Consider the following 19066-nt stretch of genomic DNA (forward strand, 5'->3'; position numbering starts at 1 on the left):
TCGCTGGCTACAGGTGTGGTGCCAGAAGACTGCTAATGTTCTACCTTTGTTTAAAAAGTGAGAAAGGGATTGACCGAGTAATTACAGGCCAGTCAGCCTAACCTTGGTGGTGGGAAAATTATTGGAAACAATCCTGAGGGACAGGATAAATCTTCATTTGGAAAGACATGGATTATTCAAGAACAGTCAGCATGGATTTGTCAAGAGAAGGTCGTGTCAGACTAACTTGATTGAATTTTTCAAGGAGGTAACCAGGAGGATCGATGAGAGCAATGCGTATGATGTAGTGTATATGGACTTTAGCAAAGATAAGGGGTGAGCCATATAGGACCGAGATGAGGAGAAACTTTTTCACCCAGAGAATTGTGAACCTATGGAATTCTTCAGCACAGAAAGTTGTTGAGTCCAGTTCGTTGGATATATGCAAAAGGGAGTTAGATGTGGCCCTTACGGCTAAAGGGATCAGGGGATATGGAGAGAAGGCAGGAGTGGGGTACTGAAGTTGCATGATCAGCCATGATCATATTGAATGGTGGTGCAGGCTCGAAGGGCTGAATGGCCTGCTCATGCACCTATTTTCTATGTCTATGCTTCTATGTTTTGATAAAGTCCCACATGGCAGACTGGTCACGAAAGTAAAAGCCCATGGGATCCAGGGCAAAGTGGCTAGTTGGATCCAAAATTAGCTCAGAGGCAGGAAGCAAAGGGTAATGGTTGATGGGTGTTTTTGTGACTGGAAGGCTGTGTCCAGTGGTCTTGCACAGGGCTCAGTGCTGGGTCCCTTGCTTTTTGTGGTATATATCAATGACTTGGACTTGAATGTTGGGGGTATGATTAAGAAATTTGCAGATGACACTAAAATAGGCTGTGTGGTTGATAATGAAGAAAAAAGCTGCGGACTGCAGGAAGATATTAATGTACTGGTCAAGTGGGCAGAGCAGTGGCAAATGGAATTCAATCCAGATAAGTGTGAGGTAATGTATTTGGGGAGGTCTAACAAGGCAAGGGAATACACATTAAATGGTATGACACTGAAAAGCGTAGAGAATCAAAGGGGTCTTGGAGTGCAGGTCCACAGATCCCTGAAGGTAGCAGGCCAGGTAGATAAGGTGGTCAAGAAGGCATATGGAGTACTTGCCTTTATTAGTCAAGGCATGGAATACAAGAGCAGGGAGGTTGTGCTTGAATTTTATAAAATACTGGTTAGGCCGCAGCTGGAGTACTGTGTGCAGTTCTGGTCACCATATTACAGGAACGATGTGATTGCACTGGAAAGGGTGCAGGGGAGATTTACAAGAATGTTGCCTGGACTGGAGAATTTGGACTTAAAGGAAAGATTGGAGATGCTGGGTCTGTTTTCTTTGGAACAGAGGAGGCTGAGGGAGACCTGATTAAGGTGTATACAATTATGAGGGGCCTGGAGAGTGTTTCCCTTGGCAGAGGGGTCAACAACCAGGGGGCATAAATGGATAGGAAGGACCTGTTTCCCTTGGCAGAGGGGTCAAAACCAGGGGGCACAGATTTAAAGCAATTCGGGGGAGGTTCAGAGGAGATATGAGGGGAAATTTCTTCACCCAGAGGGTGGTGGTGGTCTGGAACTCACTGCCTGAAAGGGTGGTAGAGGCAGGAACCCTCACCACATTTAAAAGATACTTGGACTGTGCACTTGAAGTGCTGTAACCTACAGGGCTACGGACCTAGAGCTGGAAAGTAGGATTAGGCTAGCTAGCTCTTGGTTGACCGGCGCAGACACGATGGGCCGAAATGGCCTCCTTCCGTGCTGTAAATTTCTATGATTCTATGAAAAGAAGGATGAAGCAGCTGAACAGATTGTTTCAATTTTGGAGATATACATGAGCTTCTCGCATCAGGGATGAGGATGAAAATGGCAAAGTGGAAAATCAAACCTGAAAGAATGAAATAAAGATAAAGTTTGTCCTTGTGCTCCATAATGATTCTAGAGGAGGCCGAGTTTTTGAGAGCCATGAGGAAGCCACAAAGCATTAAAAATATTAGTGGAGAGGATGAAAAAGTCTATGCGATGAAAATGAAGAGATTGAATAATGGTGAATAATGATTGTAGTCCTACCCTTCACTTTTAGGCAAGCAATGGTCTGTTGGTGTCCAGAATCACAGATATATGTTCCAGTATCTTCTATTTTCAGATCGTGGATTAACAATTCAGTGATGGCATCTTTCTGCTTCATTTCATACTTGTCACTTGGATGAAGTACCACAGATCCCTTTTTCCACTCTACTGGAGCACCAGGTCTAGTAACCTCACAGCGCAGTGTGGCAGTACCATTCTCTTCAGCTTCTTCATTCTGAAGCTCTTGTTTGAAAAGCACAGGCAAGGCTGAGGGATGCATTGTGAATCATTTAATATTAGAGTGATGTTTACATAGATCCAAATATCCTTGGGCAACACAATTTTACTTTACCATACTATGGTACATAATAACATGAGAATGTAACAGACTATTCAGCTCCCTGTTATTTGGACCCAATCTGGCTAACTTCCATCTTTTACTACACACGATTTATATATATTTTAAATCTTTGCTTAATTCCTTCTGAATGCTTTAGGTAAATCATTGTTTACTATATAGATGTCGGTCTATTCATAAGTCAATGGACAGATTTTACTGTTGCTGTGCGTCAACATATTGGATTGCCTAGGTGCAGCGAGCAGAAAAAGTTCGAGCAGGAAAGGCCACACATTCATAAGCGAGCCACCTAATTTTCGTCCTCTTAAATTAATGGATCTAAAATACCCAAGCGCAGGAACAGGAAAATCTGCCCCACTGGCTCTAAGCAGGAAGAAATAATTGAGGTTAACTATAAAACACAAAGTTGAATTCCCTTCCTCCACTAATATTCATACTCAAGCTTAATTTAAGTTCAGCCAGGGGTTTTCAAGACATCACACTGTTAGTAACCATAGGGTCAACCTGTTCAGCCATTCCATCCTCCTCACCATAAAGAATAGCAGGAGGCTGGTGACTTATTTCAAGCTACATAGCTTACAGTCTGGACACATGCAGTGAAAGGAACTGAGATTTTCCTTACACCATAATCCAGCAACACTGACCTGATAAATGGTAAAGTTAATATTTTTATAAATTCTTTATCATGCTTAGCTCATAAGATGGGATGTTTTTTAAATCAATATGTGAACTAATATTATAACAAAATAAAATAAAATCAATTCAAGGTCTATTCTGATCAAACTTTCTTTAAAACTAAGTTTTTAAATTCACTAGCAGGTATTTTTTTTATACTGTTCAGTAAAATAAATGCACGACATTTCTAAACTTGTCTACATCATTGATGTAAAAATTGGTAGATGAAGACTTGTCAAATAAAATTTGAGTTATGCTAGTAACTGAAAGTCAATAAGCAGGGCTTGTTTAGTCAGTAGGCTGGACAACATTAAATCAGTAGCTTCCCGATGAAACAAAATCTATGGCAAAAGCAATACAATACAGAACAATATTGAGACCAAAGTAGCATATTGGTTTGAGCAGTGACTTGAGGGAGATGATAATCCTACCCTGTGTGTGGATACAATTGAGTTGACCTCAGCCAACAGCATGAGATCAGCTCATTTAAATATCGTTCAGGCACTTACTACACATTGTTTATTGTACACCAAAAGTGCCATGGCTGTGCGGACCACAATTCTATATGACAGCAGCTAGTGAAGGGCTGTTGGCTGCGCAAAGAGCACTAGTTGATTTTCTGGCGGGGTGGGGGATAGTGAATTAGGTAGTGAGCAGAATTGCCAGGCAGAGGCGTTTTAAAATTATAGGACATCCCTTCAGCACTTTTTCCAAAAAGGCTACGGGCCTGAAATCATTGAAACATAGAAAATAGGTGCAGGAGTAGGCCATTTGGCCCTTCGAGCCTGCACCACCATTCAATATGATCATGGCTGATCATGCAACTTCAGTATCCCATTCCTGCTTTCTCTCCATACCACTTGATCCCTTTAGCCATAAGGCCAAATCTAACTCTCTTAAGAAAGCAAATGGTATGTTGGCCTTCATAGCGAGGGGATTTGAGTACAGGGACAGGGAGATGTTACTACAGTTGTACAGGGCCTTGGTGAGGCCACACCTGGAATATTGTGTACAGTTTTGGTCTCCTAACTTGAGGAAGGACATTCTTGCTATTGAGGGAGTGCAGCGAAGGTTCACCAGACTGATTCCCGGGATGGCGGGACTGACATATCAAGAAAGACTGGATCAACTGGGCTTGTATTCACTGGAGTTCAGAAGAATGAGAGGGGATCTCATAGAAATGTTTAAAATTCTGATGGGTTTAGACAGGTTAGATGCAGGAAGAATGTTCCCAATGTTGGGGAAGTCCAGAACCAGGGGTCACAGTCTAAGGATAAGGGGTAAGCCATTTGGGACCGAGATGAGGAGAAACTTCTTCACCCAGAGAGTGGTGAACCTGTGGAATTCTCTACCACAGAAAGTTGTTGAGGCCAATTCACTAAATATATTCAAAAAGGAGTTAAATGTAGTCCTTACTACTAGAGGGATCAAGGGGTATGGCGAGAAAGCAGGAATGGGGTACTGAAGTTGCATGTTCAGCCATGAACTCATTGAATGGCGGTGCAGGCTCGAAGGGCCGAATGGCCTACTCCTGAACCTATTTTCTATGACACCCAGGTCTCGTTGCACCTCCCCTTTTCCTAATCTGTCACCATTCAGATAATATTCTGCCTTCCTGTTTTTGCCACCAAAGTGAATAACCTCACATTTATCTACATTAAGCTGCATCTGCCATGCATTTGCCCACTCACCTAACCTGTGCAAGTCACCCTACAGCCTCTTAGCATCCTCCTTATAGCTCACACTGCCCCAGTTTAGTGTCACCTGCAAACGTGAAGATATTACATTCAATTCCTTCATCTAAATCATTAATAGCTGGGGTCCCAACACTGAATCTTGCGGTACCCAACTAGTCAAAGGACCCGTTTATTCCTACTCTTTGCTTCCTGACTGCCAACCAGTTCTCCATCCACATCAATACATTACCCCCAATACCATGTGCTTTAATTTTGCACACTAATCTCTTGTGTGGGACCTTGTCAAAAGCCTTTTGAAAGTCCAAATACACCACATCCATTGGTTCTCCCTTGTCCACTCTACTAGTTACATCCTCAAAAAACTCTAGATGATTTGTCAAGCATAATTTCCCTTTCATAAATCCATGCTGACTTGGACCGATCCTGTCACTGCTTTCCAAATGCGCTGCTATTTCATCTTTAATAATTGATTCCAACATTTTCCACACAACCGATGTTTTCTCTCTCCTTTTTTAAAAAGTGGGTTTACATTAGCTACCCTCCAATCCCTAGGAACTGATCCAGAGTATATAGAATGTTGGAAAATGACCACCAATGCATCCACTATTTCTAGGGCCACTTCCTTAAGTACTCTGGGATGCAGACTATCAGGCCCTAGGGATTTATCGGCCTTCAATCCCATCCATTTCCCCAACACAATTTCCTGACTAATAAGGATTTCCTTCAGTTCCTCCTTCTCGTTAGACCCTCGATCCCCAAGCATTTTCTGAAGGTTATTTGTGTCTTCCTTAGTGAAGATAGAATCAAAAGTATTTGTTCAATTGGTCTGCCATTTCTTTGTTCCCCATTATAAATTCACCTGATTCTGACTGCAAGGGACCTACATTTGTCTTCACTCATCTTTTTCTCTTCACATATCTATAGAAGTTTTTGCAGTCAGTTTTTATGTTCCCTGCAAGCTTCCTCTCATACTCTATTCCCCTCCTCCTAATTAAACCGCTGTCCTCCTCTGCTGAATTCTAAATTTCTCCCAGTCCTCAGGTTTGCTGCTTTTTCTGGCCAATTTATATGCCTCTTCCTTGGATTTAACACCATCCCTAATTTCCCTTGTTCGCCACGGTTGAGCCACCTTCCCCGTTTTATTTTTACGCCAGGCAGGGATGTACAATTGTTGAAGTTGAAACCCAAGGCTCGCCCAAGTGCCAAGAGACCGGGCGTTATTTTGCCAAGAAGATTCCACTAAAAGTGATGACAGTACCGCCCAGCGGCAAAATAACGGCATACGCCGTCAATCTGGGCGGCAGAGGTGGAAGCTCTCAATCTCGGCGGCAAAGGCTCTTGCCGCCCAAGTGCTGCCGAGGATGGAGTCGGACTCAGGGAGAGTGGAAGACCTGAAACTAAAAATCATTACAAAGAAAAAAAAACACTGGGAACACTTTCAGGGGACCCCATCCAGGTAAGTCGCTGTAGATGTTCACCAACCTTTTAGTGCAGGTCTTCATACTTACCGTCAGGGTTAGATCTGCCTCCACGCAGCGGCCCTTCCCCCTGCTGCCGCTGACTCCCACCCGCACCAATGTGGCAGCTCGGTGGGCGGGAGGTCACTCATGCTACTTGGCAGTCAGCAGGCCATTCCCGGTGGTATTCCCCTCCCGCCCGCTCCAGCCCAAGTGGAAACTGGCACAGAGGGGAGACCGGAGGCAACATTTGGCGGCAGTGGGTGGTAAGGCCACCAATATCGGAGCCTATGTATGACTGAAGAGTTGCTCAGGCACTCTGGTTGCATTATGGGTAGGTTCCATAATTTAAATATTTTTATGGCCCTAATGAGCGTTGCGCACGGTCTCCCAGCAACCTTCATGTTGGTCAGCTGCAAAGGGCTGTGCTGAACAAATTGGGCACATTGAAGGGCTCAGGCTTCTGTGTTTATTAATAGAGAGAGTGGGTACTCGATGTAAAACTGCATTGCATTTTTGATCCAATGCCTCTTTACTTGGAGCTCTACTCAGTCCATCTTCTGCTAACTTTAATCTGTTCTTTGGCAGGCTAAAACTGTGGCTCGATGAGATGGCTAATTCCACTAGAGAGAAATATGTGACCTTTCCAAGTCATTTTGTCATAACAGTTCCTTTTGTGAGTTAAATCATGGGGCTGGACTGAGCTTGCAGATAACAAACCCTTTTATAGCCCTCTTTATGGCCCGCTAACTAAAACAGATTGTTAAAAAGAAAACAGGAAAAAGAATATCCATATGCCGTCACCATGACACAGTACTTATGTAAAAAAAAAATTAAGAGAGCCTGTTTAGGAAAAACTGTAACAAAATCTACTTTGAGATATTCTTAGCCATTTTTATATTAAAAAGGCCAACATTTCTTCAGGATCCGAGACCCCATTGCAGGGGGGGCATGAGACCTTTTGAGGTAGCAAAATCGGGTGGGCCCCAAACATTACTCCTGATATGACAAGGAGGAAGGTTGGCTTCCCTCCCAGAATTTCCACAACTCATGCCCCCTCCTCCAACCCCCTCTCTGCCTAGCAATAAGCACCAGGTCATTTTATGGGTGAAACTGAGGCCCACCTGGATCTGGACACCCTTGAGAAGTGCCAGGGTGCCTTTTGACAACTTAAAAAAGTCTGTTAAGCCGATAGCGCTGACTGGCCACTCAACTGCACGTTCTACCCCCACCCCAGCAGACACCCAAGATTAACCCTTGCTGGCACAAGCGCCGCCAAAATGTTCAAATTAGGTGTTTTCAGATACTCCAGCAGAGGTCAATAATGGATCAGGATTCCTGCTCCACCTCAAATACTGGCGCAACAGTCCCGAGGATTTTAAGGGTCAAAATCGGTAATTAGCAATGAAAATAACCAAAGGGCTAGAATTTGATTCATTACCTATATTGCAAATCAATGAGAAACATAATATTAATGTTGTCTAACCTTGAATAATTCGTAAATTGTAGTTATTGTGATCATTATTATTGGCAGGGTAAACACAGCTTATGAGCAAACTTTTTTTCCTTACCATTCACTTTGACAATGACTTTAGTACATGACGCCACAGTGTGGCATTCATATATTCCAGCATCCTCCTCAACACTTTTACAAACAATCAGTCTGGCTTCATTCCCAGAACGACTGATTCTGTACTTGGAAGTATTTTTCAAAAGCTTTTCATCCTTAAACCATTTAACTGGGCAGTCCGGTTTGGACGTTTCACAGAATAAGATGATATCCTCTCCTTCAATGATAGCAGCTGAAGCTGCCAACTCTTTTGTTATGACAGGTGGTTTTTCTAAAACAATATGAACATAGGTTAACTTTATAATGTCTACAACAGCTTCCCTTCAACCAGCTGGAATTAGATTCTATTTTTGGTTCTCCTTTGAAGCATGTCAGCTATTCAATAAAGTAACCAATATTTTTCCCTTCTGAAGAATGCATTTGATAAAATAGGGAAAATAATTGTATTTGACTGTGAGTCAACTTTAATGGGCTAAATATTTCTACAATCAGGGAAGTGGAAATATCCTTTGTGTTTTAAAGAAGTGCCTTGTCCTAAGTTCATATATATGATATTCACAAGAACGTAGTAAAGACACTGTTTTACATTGCAAGTGCCGTTTCTGCCTGAAAAAATGAACAGATGACATCAATTATAAACAACCTAGAAATTATGGAAGTTCATTCATTTGCTCTCATAGAAGGTCCTTGAGGTTATTCCCTCCAGAGACTAATTTGCAGCAAAAAATAAACAGAATTGGAGATAAAATATCGCACTGGATAAATAACTAACTTAAAAACAAGAAACAACGAGCAGCCACAAACGGAAGCTTTTTATATTAGGAAAAGTGTATCTCAAGTCTCATTCTTGGAACTTCTTGCTACTTTTAATACTGTATGTATTAATGGATTAGATGAGGATATTACAAGTAAAATATACACATTTGCAAATGGCAAAAAAAAAATAGGAGACATAAGCAAATAGTGAGAAACAATGCTACTACGTTCAGGGTTTAGGGCCTACATTTTCTACCCACTGACTATGAATGGGCAAAATCTAGGGTTGCATTTTAATTTGGGCCACCGGCATAAACAGCTTGAAAATGGCTTGCGCAAGCACTCTGGCCACCACCAACTTCAAGAGGGTATACCGTTAGGTGACCGAAGCCCACTTGTTTCGGTCACTAGGCATTTTTATATGCAAATAGGGTCTTACGACATTGGTAGGGCTCCGACTGCAATTTCAAAACAGAACTGGGTAAAGCATATGCTGCTCAGTTGCATCTGGCGGTCCAGCTGAAGGAGCACAGCGTCATGTTTTTATTTATTTTTGTGGGGCCAGAAGGAGCAGTGGTGCTCCTCCAAGAGCTGCACAAAAATAACCTGAGTTGCTGACGTACTGTGTCCACCACTCCTAATCAAACATTACTTTGGTCGGGCCCACGTCTGGCACTCAATTTTGTGCTGGCCTGGAACCATCCCAAGGTCGGGCCTTAGTACCAAGGATCTACCAAAAAGGAATGGGCTTGTTGAGCTTAATCTTTCCCTTTTTTCCTAATTTTTTTAATGGTCTTAGAAACAAACATAGACAAAGACAGGGGGAGATAAGCACTGCAGTCCATCCGACTAGTCTTCAAAACTAATACCTCAATTGCCCACTTCCTTAAATGTCTATCCAATTATTTATTTTCCCCACTAATCTGCCTCTCTGGGCAGCCCAATCCACATGTTCACCACCCTCTGCGTACAGTATTTAAATCTAAACTGTCTGTGCACCTACCCTCTTCTAAACCTGTTCCCACGTTCTTTGGTTCTAGAGTTAATGGCAATCTTGAACATATTATTAGGGTTCAATTTATCTATTCCCTTAAGAACCTTGAATACTTGAGTAATATGTCCTCTGTGCCTTCTCTTCTCCAAAGTAATCAATCCCTGGTTATTTAACTTCCCCTAAAGCTTAGATGCTTCAAGATAGTTAAAGCGCCTTGGGAAGTTTTACTACGTTAAATGCGCTATATAAATACAAGTTGTTGTTATCAGTTAAATTGCCCTTTTTCTGGCTCCAATGCCTGGATATCCTTGTTGACCAGAACTATACACAGTTTGGCCATACCGATGCCTTAATTTGATCTTAACCTTAATCTTGCGTTCTATGGGAGAAGAAGCTACTGGCAAATTTCTCTGGGAAAATCTCCACTGCTATAATTGCATAGAATTCTCATCACCTTCTCTGTCACTGTAAGAAAGACATTGAACCATGGTTTATTGATTGTTGAATATGCTGTAAGACAGGATTTCTCACATCTACAGGTAACTTTCACTGGTGGTTTTTTAAATAAAAATGTTATATTTTTAAATAAAACTTTACCTTTCACTGTCAGGGCAGCAGAGGTTTTCTTATCTCCAGCTTCAAATGTTATATTACCAGAATCTTTCACTGAAAGTTTTTTAACTGTTAAAGTGTGATAGCCATCCTCTAGTGATTTAATTTCATTCACATCATTGTTGTGGAGAGGTGTTTTATCCAGGAACCACTGAACGTTGGTATAATCTGATGGTGATATCTTGCACTTAAATGTTGCTGATTCATCTTCAAGGACTTCAAGATCTTCTAGGTCTTCAACCATTCGAACTTTCTGACCTGTAATTAGTACATATAATTGCATATGTTGTTCCTTTGCAGGGGCACTGGGTGGAGGAGCAGGTTAGAATTCTTCTTTTCAAGATCTAGCCCAGATTGATGAGATGAAGATCTTCTCTCTTTGATGCTATTAGTAAAATGAGTCTCAATACAGTTTCCAATAAACGTGAGTACACAGCACAACACAATCCTCAAAAATGGAGTTAGCTGGAATTTTATGTGTCTGCATGCAGTTTGTTACTTGGAAGAGATAGTACACGTTTATATAAACCTATGGAGTATTATTGGGGAAATTTCAACTCGCGGCCAAAACAGGCTAGCCCAATGACACAGATGAGATGCACAAACCCTTTTGAAGAGCATGCTGGATGTTGGACAGTTCAGCCCTGGGGAGTGGTGGGACGGGGACTTTGCATCAGCCTACCATCAGTTTCTGGTGGCCTACATCTCTTAAAGGTGAGGTGCAGTGCTCATTGTGGAGCTGAGCTGAAGCCAGTTTTCTGTGTACTGAAAGGCAAAATATGTCCACTGACAAAGCACCTGTGTTATCAGACAGTGTCCTAGAGGCTTTAGTGGAGGAAGTAAGAAGGAAGAGGAATGTCTTGTAGCGAGCAGCTGGGAGAAGGGTGCAAGGAAAGCATGGTCCATGGTGGCTGAGCATGTCAATGCCTGCAGTTTAGCCCCTCAAGCCTGGACACAGCGCAGAAAGAAGTTCAATGATCAGACTCAGGATGCTATGGAAAGATTCCCTTTCATAATACGGTTGTCATTGTCACTGCACTTTACCACTTTGCCGTAACAGTATCAAAGAAAATCGACTTTCCCGCTTCAGTTTCCTCTCATCCAATCATTGCAACACCCTTCAGTGCCCCTCTCCTACTGTCACTTCCAAACTCTGCCACTGTCATTAACAATTAATTTCCACTCTTGCATACACCTGATGCTTCTCCATAGTACCAAAGAAACTATTCTACCCTCAGGCACAGATGCTAAGAACTCTTCAGCGTGCCACTCACTAACAGACTCCCTTTCATCGTGCAGGACAAACTAGGACATAATTCGAGGGAGAGGAGCCTCACAGGAAGAGGGATATTATTCTTTCATGTGCTTTCAGTGGCTGAAAAGGCTGCCATGGCTATTATGGACATTATATCATGGCGCTGAGCATCCAGAGTCCCAAGCGTAGACAGCGGAAGGAGCGTGTGTCAACCCAGGCTCTCCACCACCCTTTCCTCCAACCGCTGATTGCCCCACCTGTGACAGAGACTGTAGGTCCCGCATTGAACTCCTCAGTCACCTGAGAACTCACTTTTAGAGTGGAAGCAAGTCTTCCTCGACTCCGACGGACTGTCTATGATAATGATGGGACAGGGGGAGCTGTTACAAAAGGTAAAGTAGAGAAAAAATTGCTACAGCATGTATGACCCTATAACCTTCCATTTCTCATATCACTTAATTATCCCCACTTTCAGTCTACATCACAGCCTGGTGCTTCATCGAGAAAACACTTCCCCTATATTTGCAATGATATACCACTGCCTCCAGCTGCTATTTCCTACTTCAAAGAACTATTTAAAGCATGAATGCATCTATTAAAGAGAGGTAGCATTACACTGACACTGGTCTCTGCATTTTAGGAAGCCCCCAGATTTTCTGATACATCCACAGAGGTTCTATTGAAGAGGTAATGGTTCGGTGAACGTCCTCTTCAATCAGATGTGAGAGACGTCAAAGCATACCACTCAACAGGTCTGGAGGTAGAGGTAGTCAACACTTATGGACATCACCCCTCAGGACCTGGATTCAATACAGGAAAGGTCCAATGACCTAACCAACATGGGGGACTACAAGTCTTCATTTCCCTTCAATACATTCGGCAACATTAGTTTGTCACCCCCCTTCCCCGGTACCCTGAGCATTCCCTCACCCCCATCATATCCTTCTTCACCAATCAGAAGGGGTTACTGTACCACCTCTCCTTCTCATTCCAATCACACATCCACCTATTTCTTGCTAGTAACAGCATTCTGTTCTCACGCTTGCTAACTCCTCAATCAATGCCCATCATGGTGTCAGGAAGCCAGCTGGCCAGACTGCCCCAGCAGCAGCTGAACAACTGCAGTCTCAAGCCTGAGATCTCAAAGCATCTCAAGGTTCCTAATTTGAGCAACAGTGGCCTCCCACAAGCTGTGCTGAAGCCACAGGGGGAGCACTTCACAGGAGAAGTAGGATTTTTTTTTTAAAGGCAGTTTGGGTTGACACTGGGTGTGGTGCGGGGGGTGGGGGTGGGGGGCAGTGGTGGAAATGATATAAAAACTATTATTGTAAACATTAAAGATTTCACATTTGGAACTTTTGTCTGCAGTATGGTTTCATTGCCGGTCAGGATGTCATATAGGTGACAGTTGGTTCAACGGTTTCAATGTTCTTTATTGCAGGGTTGAAGAAGTGGCAAATGAAGAAATAAGGACTGTTAATGCGGAGGGGGATTGTGGAAGGTTTGTGGGGAATGAACAGGTCAACTAAAGTGCTGTATAATTAACTCGTTCCTGGAATGTCTGGCTGCAAGGTGTTCTAGTGGCCCTCTTTCTTCTGCTCCTTCCTCGCCTTCATCCAAGTCTTCCTAATTAAATATTGGGAGTTCCTCCTGCTGTTCCTCTTGCATGTACAACATGCAGCAAACTATCACAATGAGTGAGACTCTTTGTCGGTTGTACTGAAGCGAGCCTCCAGACCTATCAGGGGACCCAAACTATTGTTTCAAGAGTCCAACTATGGGCTCGATGATCAACCTGTTGGCACAATGGCTCTGGTTGTACCTCATCAATTTGGGTGTGCTGAGGTTACAGAAGCTATCATAAGCCATGTAAGGATGGGGTAGTCCTTGTCCACTAACAGCCATACCCCTGTTCCTAAATGGGTGGAATAGTTAGGGGGATAGTTGACTGGTGCCGGATGAAGAAATCTGTGGCGGTGATCACTAACCAGCAACAAATTGACAGAATGAAATTCTTTCCTGTTAACAAATGTTCCTGGCTGGTTTTTGTGGTATCTTGATGGCTGCATGCATGCAGTCTAGGATTCCCTACAAACAATGGAAGCCAGACACTAGAGCAAATCTCAGAGCCTTTTCATACTGACTGCTGATGTTCACTGGGAAGGTTATGTAGCTGTTGGCCCTGGCAAAGAGGTTACTTGCTTGAAGCATTTATAAACAGCAGACTGAGAGATTCGGTAAATATTCGCAGTAGTATCCTGGAAACAACCTGAGGCAAAATAGCTAAGGGCTGCAGTGACTTCCACTGCCACAGACAAAATGGCCAACCAGACCAGGAGGCAGTAAGTTTTGTTGCAGAATGCTGCAGAGGTCTGCTACAGCCTGTCTGGCGAATAGGAGTTTCTTCATGTACTGCTCCTCAGGCAGATCCAGGAAACTCACTGGGCCTGTACATCCTATGGGCTAGATAAGGCCTTGTTCAAGCAACCCACCGCATCTCGTTTCCTAAGAGGCCCAGTTGCTGCTCCTGGTCACCGAGAGCCTTCTACTGTTGTTGCTCCTCTTCATGCAACCAAATCAAAGTAGCAAGAATGTCACCCATCATAAAACTGTGAGCTTACTGAGAGCATGAAAGCAGAATAAATGTAGAAAAAAAGCAATCTTCAAGGCAAACACTCCTGTGGAAATTCAAAAAGCACAATAGCAAGCAGATACCTATGATTGAGTGATTGCTGGTCAGTGCCCTTCTAACTACAATAACCCTTGCTAGGTTTCACTCAGCAGGCTCAGCGCTGGGCAAGACCTCCGTCTTTACATGTTAAAATCGCATCAGGGTTCTAGTAACATCATAGGACCCTGATTTGCATGTTTTCATGAGGCTCCTGCGGATTCCGGCAGACAGCTTGGAAGCCTAAAAATATTGCCCAGTTAAGCTAACTGCAGGGAGGAATTAAGAGGGATTGGACAGCAAGCCCCCAGTGTGATTTTTCTCTCCACTCCCATCCCATTAATGCCAGGGGGGCGCGGAGAGTTAGTCATCCTCTTCGCCACTCTCACACTTATTGTATAAATAAAAAAAGCCAAACTTCAGACAGAGGAGGCAGTTTGAAGTGCCGTGTACACTGGTCAGCCAAAATTCTGAAAGACAGAGAGGGCAATCTGATGTGTAGCGTACACTGGTCGGACAGCGGTCAGATAAATCTGAGGCCTACTCCGTGCCATCAGTGGGCTGCCCGATTTGATGATCGAGCCTCATTTAAATTTGACAGGCCTGCTACCTGTGGATAGGCAGCTCGCTTATTGCGGGTGGTAGAGGGCGGCGGGAATGCAGGGAACAGAAAATCCAACGGCCCATCCACAGAGCCAAGCCAATAGTTTCAACTCAAAACTGTAGGCTAGGTCAATTGGGCAGAAGCAGGCAGGGGCATTTTGGTGGTGTCACAGGAAGAGAAATTATGCTCAACCAAGCCTCAAAATATACTCTAAAAAATATGTAACACCCATTTTTTTTAGTGGCCTTCAGCAATTGGTTTGGTTGTATTTGGCATAGTGGGCGAGGCTTGAGGAGCATGTGTTTACCCATCAAAATTGTATTGGGATCCCAGAAATGTCAAAAGATCCTGATTTACATACAGTAATAAAGCTTTCGCCCGCTTGTAGTGGGAGCCTCGGTTGCCTATTTTAAGGCCCAGAACAAAATGGGAGCAAGTGCAAAGACGGTGGTAACTTTTCTTCTGTGATTTCGGATTCGCCACCGTTTCCAGAAAAAAGCAGGTAAGTAGAGTCAAAAATCAGCCCCAGAATTTCTACGTTGTTATCTTAAACCACACCAATCCATTTCACAAAGACAAGGAAGGTTTGATTAGACCAAAGGAGATGAGAATTAAAGTTAGATAAAAATAAACAAACTGATTCAGAGGCGAGAGAAAGTAAAGAATTAGATTACTCACTGAACACAAACGTTCGCCCATGTACTCAAGAATTGTCAATAAATATTATGATGTATTAAGAATGATTTATATATTATTGATTTAAGGTAATTCATAAGATTATAAAATCTCTAAAATGTTATAATCTTTGTTAAACCTAGTGTTAAGAGTTCACACTCCTCATGTTATACTGTACCACTTTACTGTTCTCTCCTCTATATATAAAATATTCCACTGAATATAACAATTAGTTTAAACAATACAGTGAAGACTAGTCTTGTGGCCGTATGAGTGAATCAATTCATTCAGGGGAAGAGAAGCAATATTAGACAATATAAGTAAAGGCATATAAAAAAACTTCAGATGACTAAAATTGCATAATGGGTCCATCAGTTTTAGAACTTATCAAGTATAATACTTTAGGAAACAGCTTCCTTCTGTTTATACACACAATAAAATGACTTCATCTACATTGGGAAATCTTTGTATCACTCACGCAGCAAAGCAAAGATGTTCAGCTTTTCTAGAATCAGCTGAACAGAATTTAATCCAAAAAACATGGATGATTAAATCTCCCTGCAATAAAGTTAGTTTAGGCTGTAGATTTAACTATACCTGTCAAACAAAATTATGATGATGCACATGGATTAATCGCAAATATCAGCTATTAACCAACAGCAAAATTAGGTGGTGATCAATGCATAACTTTAAACATTGATCTCGATGTTTATATTACAGAGAATTTCAAAATAGTAAAAGATAAAACTGAATAATATATAGGGGCCAATAAAGCAGTTCCTCGAGGTAGAAATTGTTTTTATAAAGATTTGAGCTCATTATATGATGCTACTGCTGGATCAAGGAAAACAGCTGTTATTACAACTAAAAAAATCGTTAACATAGAAACATAGAAAATAGGTGCAGGAGTAGGCCATTCGGCCCTTCATGCCTGCACCACCATTCAATAAGATCATGGCTGATCATTCACTTCAGTACCCCTTTCCTGCTTTCTCTCCATACCCCTTGATCCCTTTAGCCGTAAGGGCCATATCTAACTCCCTCTTGAATACATCTAACAAACTAGCATCAACAACACTCTGCGGTCGGGAATTCCACAGGTTAACAACTCTCTGAGTGAAGAAGTTCCTCCTCATCTCAGTCCTAAATGGCTTACCCCTTATCCTTAGACTGTGTCCTCTGGTTCTGGACTTCCCCAACATCGGGAACATTCTTCCTACATCTAACCTGTCCAGTCCCGTCAGAATTTTATATGTTTCTATGAGATCCCCTCTCATCCTTCTAAACTCCAGTGAATACAAGCCCAGTCGATCCAGTCTCTCCTCATATGTCAGTCCTGCCATCCCGGGAATCAGTCTAGTGAACCTTCGCTACACTCCCTCAATAGCAAGAATGTCCTTCCTCAGATTAGGAGACCAAAACTGAACACAATATTCCAGGTGAGGCCTCACCAGGGCCCTGTACAACTGCAATAAGACCTCCCTGCTCCTATACTCAAATCCCCTAGCTATGAAGGCCAACATGCCATTTTTGCCTTCTTCACCGCCTGCTGTACCTGCATGCCAACTTTCAATGACTGATGTACCATGACACCCAGGTCTCATTGCATTTCCCCTTTTCCTAATCTGCCGCCATTCAGGTAATATTCTGCCTTTGTATTTTTGCCACCAAAGTGGATAACCTCACATTTATCCACATTATACTGCATCTGCCATGCATTTGCCCACACACCTAACCTGTCCAAGTCACCCGGCAGCCTCTTAAGAGTCCTCCTCACAGCTCACACCGCCACCGAGCTTAGTGTCATCTGCAAACTTGGAGATATTACACTCAATTCCTTCATCTAAATCATTAATGTATATTTTAAATAGCTGGGGTCCCAACACTGAGCCCTGCGGCACTCAACTAGTCACTGCCTGCCATTCTGAAAAGGACCCATTTATCCCGACTCTCTGCTCCCTGTCTGCAAACCAGTTCTCTATCCACGTCAGTACATTACCCCCAATACGGTGTGCTTTAATTTTGCACACCAATCTCTTGTGTGGGACCTTGTTAAAAGCCTTTTGAAAGTCCAAATACAACACATCCACTGGTTCTCTCTTGTTCATTCTACTAGTTATATCCTCAAAAAATTCCAGATTTGTCAAGCATGATTTCCCTTTCATAAATCCATGCTGACTTGGACAGATTCTGTCACTGCTTTCCAAATGCACTGCTATTTCATCTTTGATAATTGATTCCAACATTTTCCCCACTACTGATGTCAGGCTCACCAGTCTATAATTCCCCGTTTTCTCTCTCCCTCCTTTTTTAAAAAGTGGTGTTACATTAGCTACCCTCCAATCCATAGGAACTGATCGAGAGTCGATAGACTGTTGGAAAATGACCACCAATGCATCCACTATTTCTAGGGCCACTTTCTTAAGCACTCTGGGATGCAGACTATCAGGCCCCGGGGATTTCAATCCCATCAATTTCCCTAACACAATTTCCCGCCTTAATAAGGATTTCCTTCAGTTCCTCCTTCTCACTAGACCCTCGGTCCCCTAGTATTTCCGGAAGGTTATTTGTGTCTTCCTTTGTGAAGACAGAACCAAAGTATTTGTTCAACTGGTCTGCCATTTCTTTGTTCCCCATTATAAATCAGAATTTACACTATAAGTAGTAACGGTACACAATTTACATGATAGAAATGATCCAGACCTGCGACTGTCAGGCGAGCTCTTGATTGTGCATTACCAATGTCACACGTGTAGTGGTCACTATCGCTCTTGTCTAGCTGATTAATTGTAAGGCTTAAGAAAGTGCCATCCTGCTTCATTTCATATTTCTTGTTTGACTTGATGTCTGCCATCCCTTTTCTCCAGACAGTCTTGTCTACTGGCTGTTCTGTTTCACATTCAAAAACTGCAGTTCCTTTCTCTTCAGTTTTTATGTCATGTAATTCTTTGGTAAATCGGTTTATGATTTCTAGAAAGAATGTAAAACATGCGAACAATATATTTAAAAATATGTAAACTTTATGTTGCATACCCAAATAACTATATGTTGTACACTTAACTGATGTATTTACACTGTGATTCAGTGATCCAGCACTCCTAGCGGGGAGCGGTAATGACAGGGAGCCCATTTCAGGATATTGCAAGTGATTTTTTTCAGATGTACTTCCCACTTTCAGTAGAGGATCACAAAATCATCCTTACAGTGCAGCTTCCTGACTGCAATCATTTATAAAGTATCCTAAACCAATCTTTAAGCTCTCAGATTTGTTTTATTCTCCCTCTTTTAGGCTCTCCATGAACTATCTAAGTGGACAGGCTAGCAACCTACTCCCAAGTCCTCTACCAAAACTGCTCTATAACATAAGAACATAAGAATTAGGAACAGGAGTAGGCCATCTAGCCCCTCGAGCCTGCTCCGCCATTCAACAAGATCATGGCTGACCAGTCGATAGAAAATGGACGAAAGCAATGGGAGTTGATTTTCTGTCCAATTTTCTCTCTCTGATAGCAGGGAAGTATCTCATCTGCTGCTTTGAGCCTTACCTCAATGGTCCAGTTCAAATTTTGCATTCTCTATCTAGAAATTCAGAGGTACAAATTACCATCCCTGTACAGTTAATGCTGGACTGCTATACCACCACATGACTGCAACTT

General features: G+C 42.6%; 1 protein-coding gene across 32 annotated transcripts in view; it reads right to left on the bottom strand.

The window, feature by feature from the left end:
• Nucleotides 1-19066, bottom strand: part of LOC139264722 (obscurin-like) — a 571531-nt gene that overhangs the window by 406842 nt on the left and 145623 nt on the right. For 27 of the 32 annotated variants that reach the window (XM_070881692.1, XM_070881707.1, XM_070881701.1 and 24 more), the window contains 4 exons: nucleotides 18114-18380; nucleotides 10194-10466; nucleotides 7848-8117; nucleotides 2090-2356 (listed from right to left, as the gene is read on the bottom strand). In XM_070881692.1, the coding sequence (XP_070737793.1) occupies nucleotides 2090-2356; nucleotides 7848-8117; nucleotides 10194-10466; nucleotides 18114-18380 (1077 nt within the window). The remainder of the gene's footprint in view (nucleotides 1-2089; nucleotides 2357-7847; nucleotides 8118-10193; nucleotides 10467-18113; nucleotides 18381-19066) is intronic. The other 5 variants (XM_070881700.1, XM_070881711.1, XM_070881702.1 and 2 more) reach the window with 3 other exon arrangements.

The sequence above is a fragment of the Pristiophorus japonicus genome, chromosome 5 (assembly GCF_044704955.1).
Source record: "Pristiophorus japonicus isolate sPriJap1 chromosome 5, sPriJap1.hap1, whole genome shotgun sequence".
Classification (NCBI taxonomy): Eukaryota; Metazoa; Chordata; class Chondrichthyes; family Pristiophoridae; genus Pristiophorus; species Pristiophorus japonicus.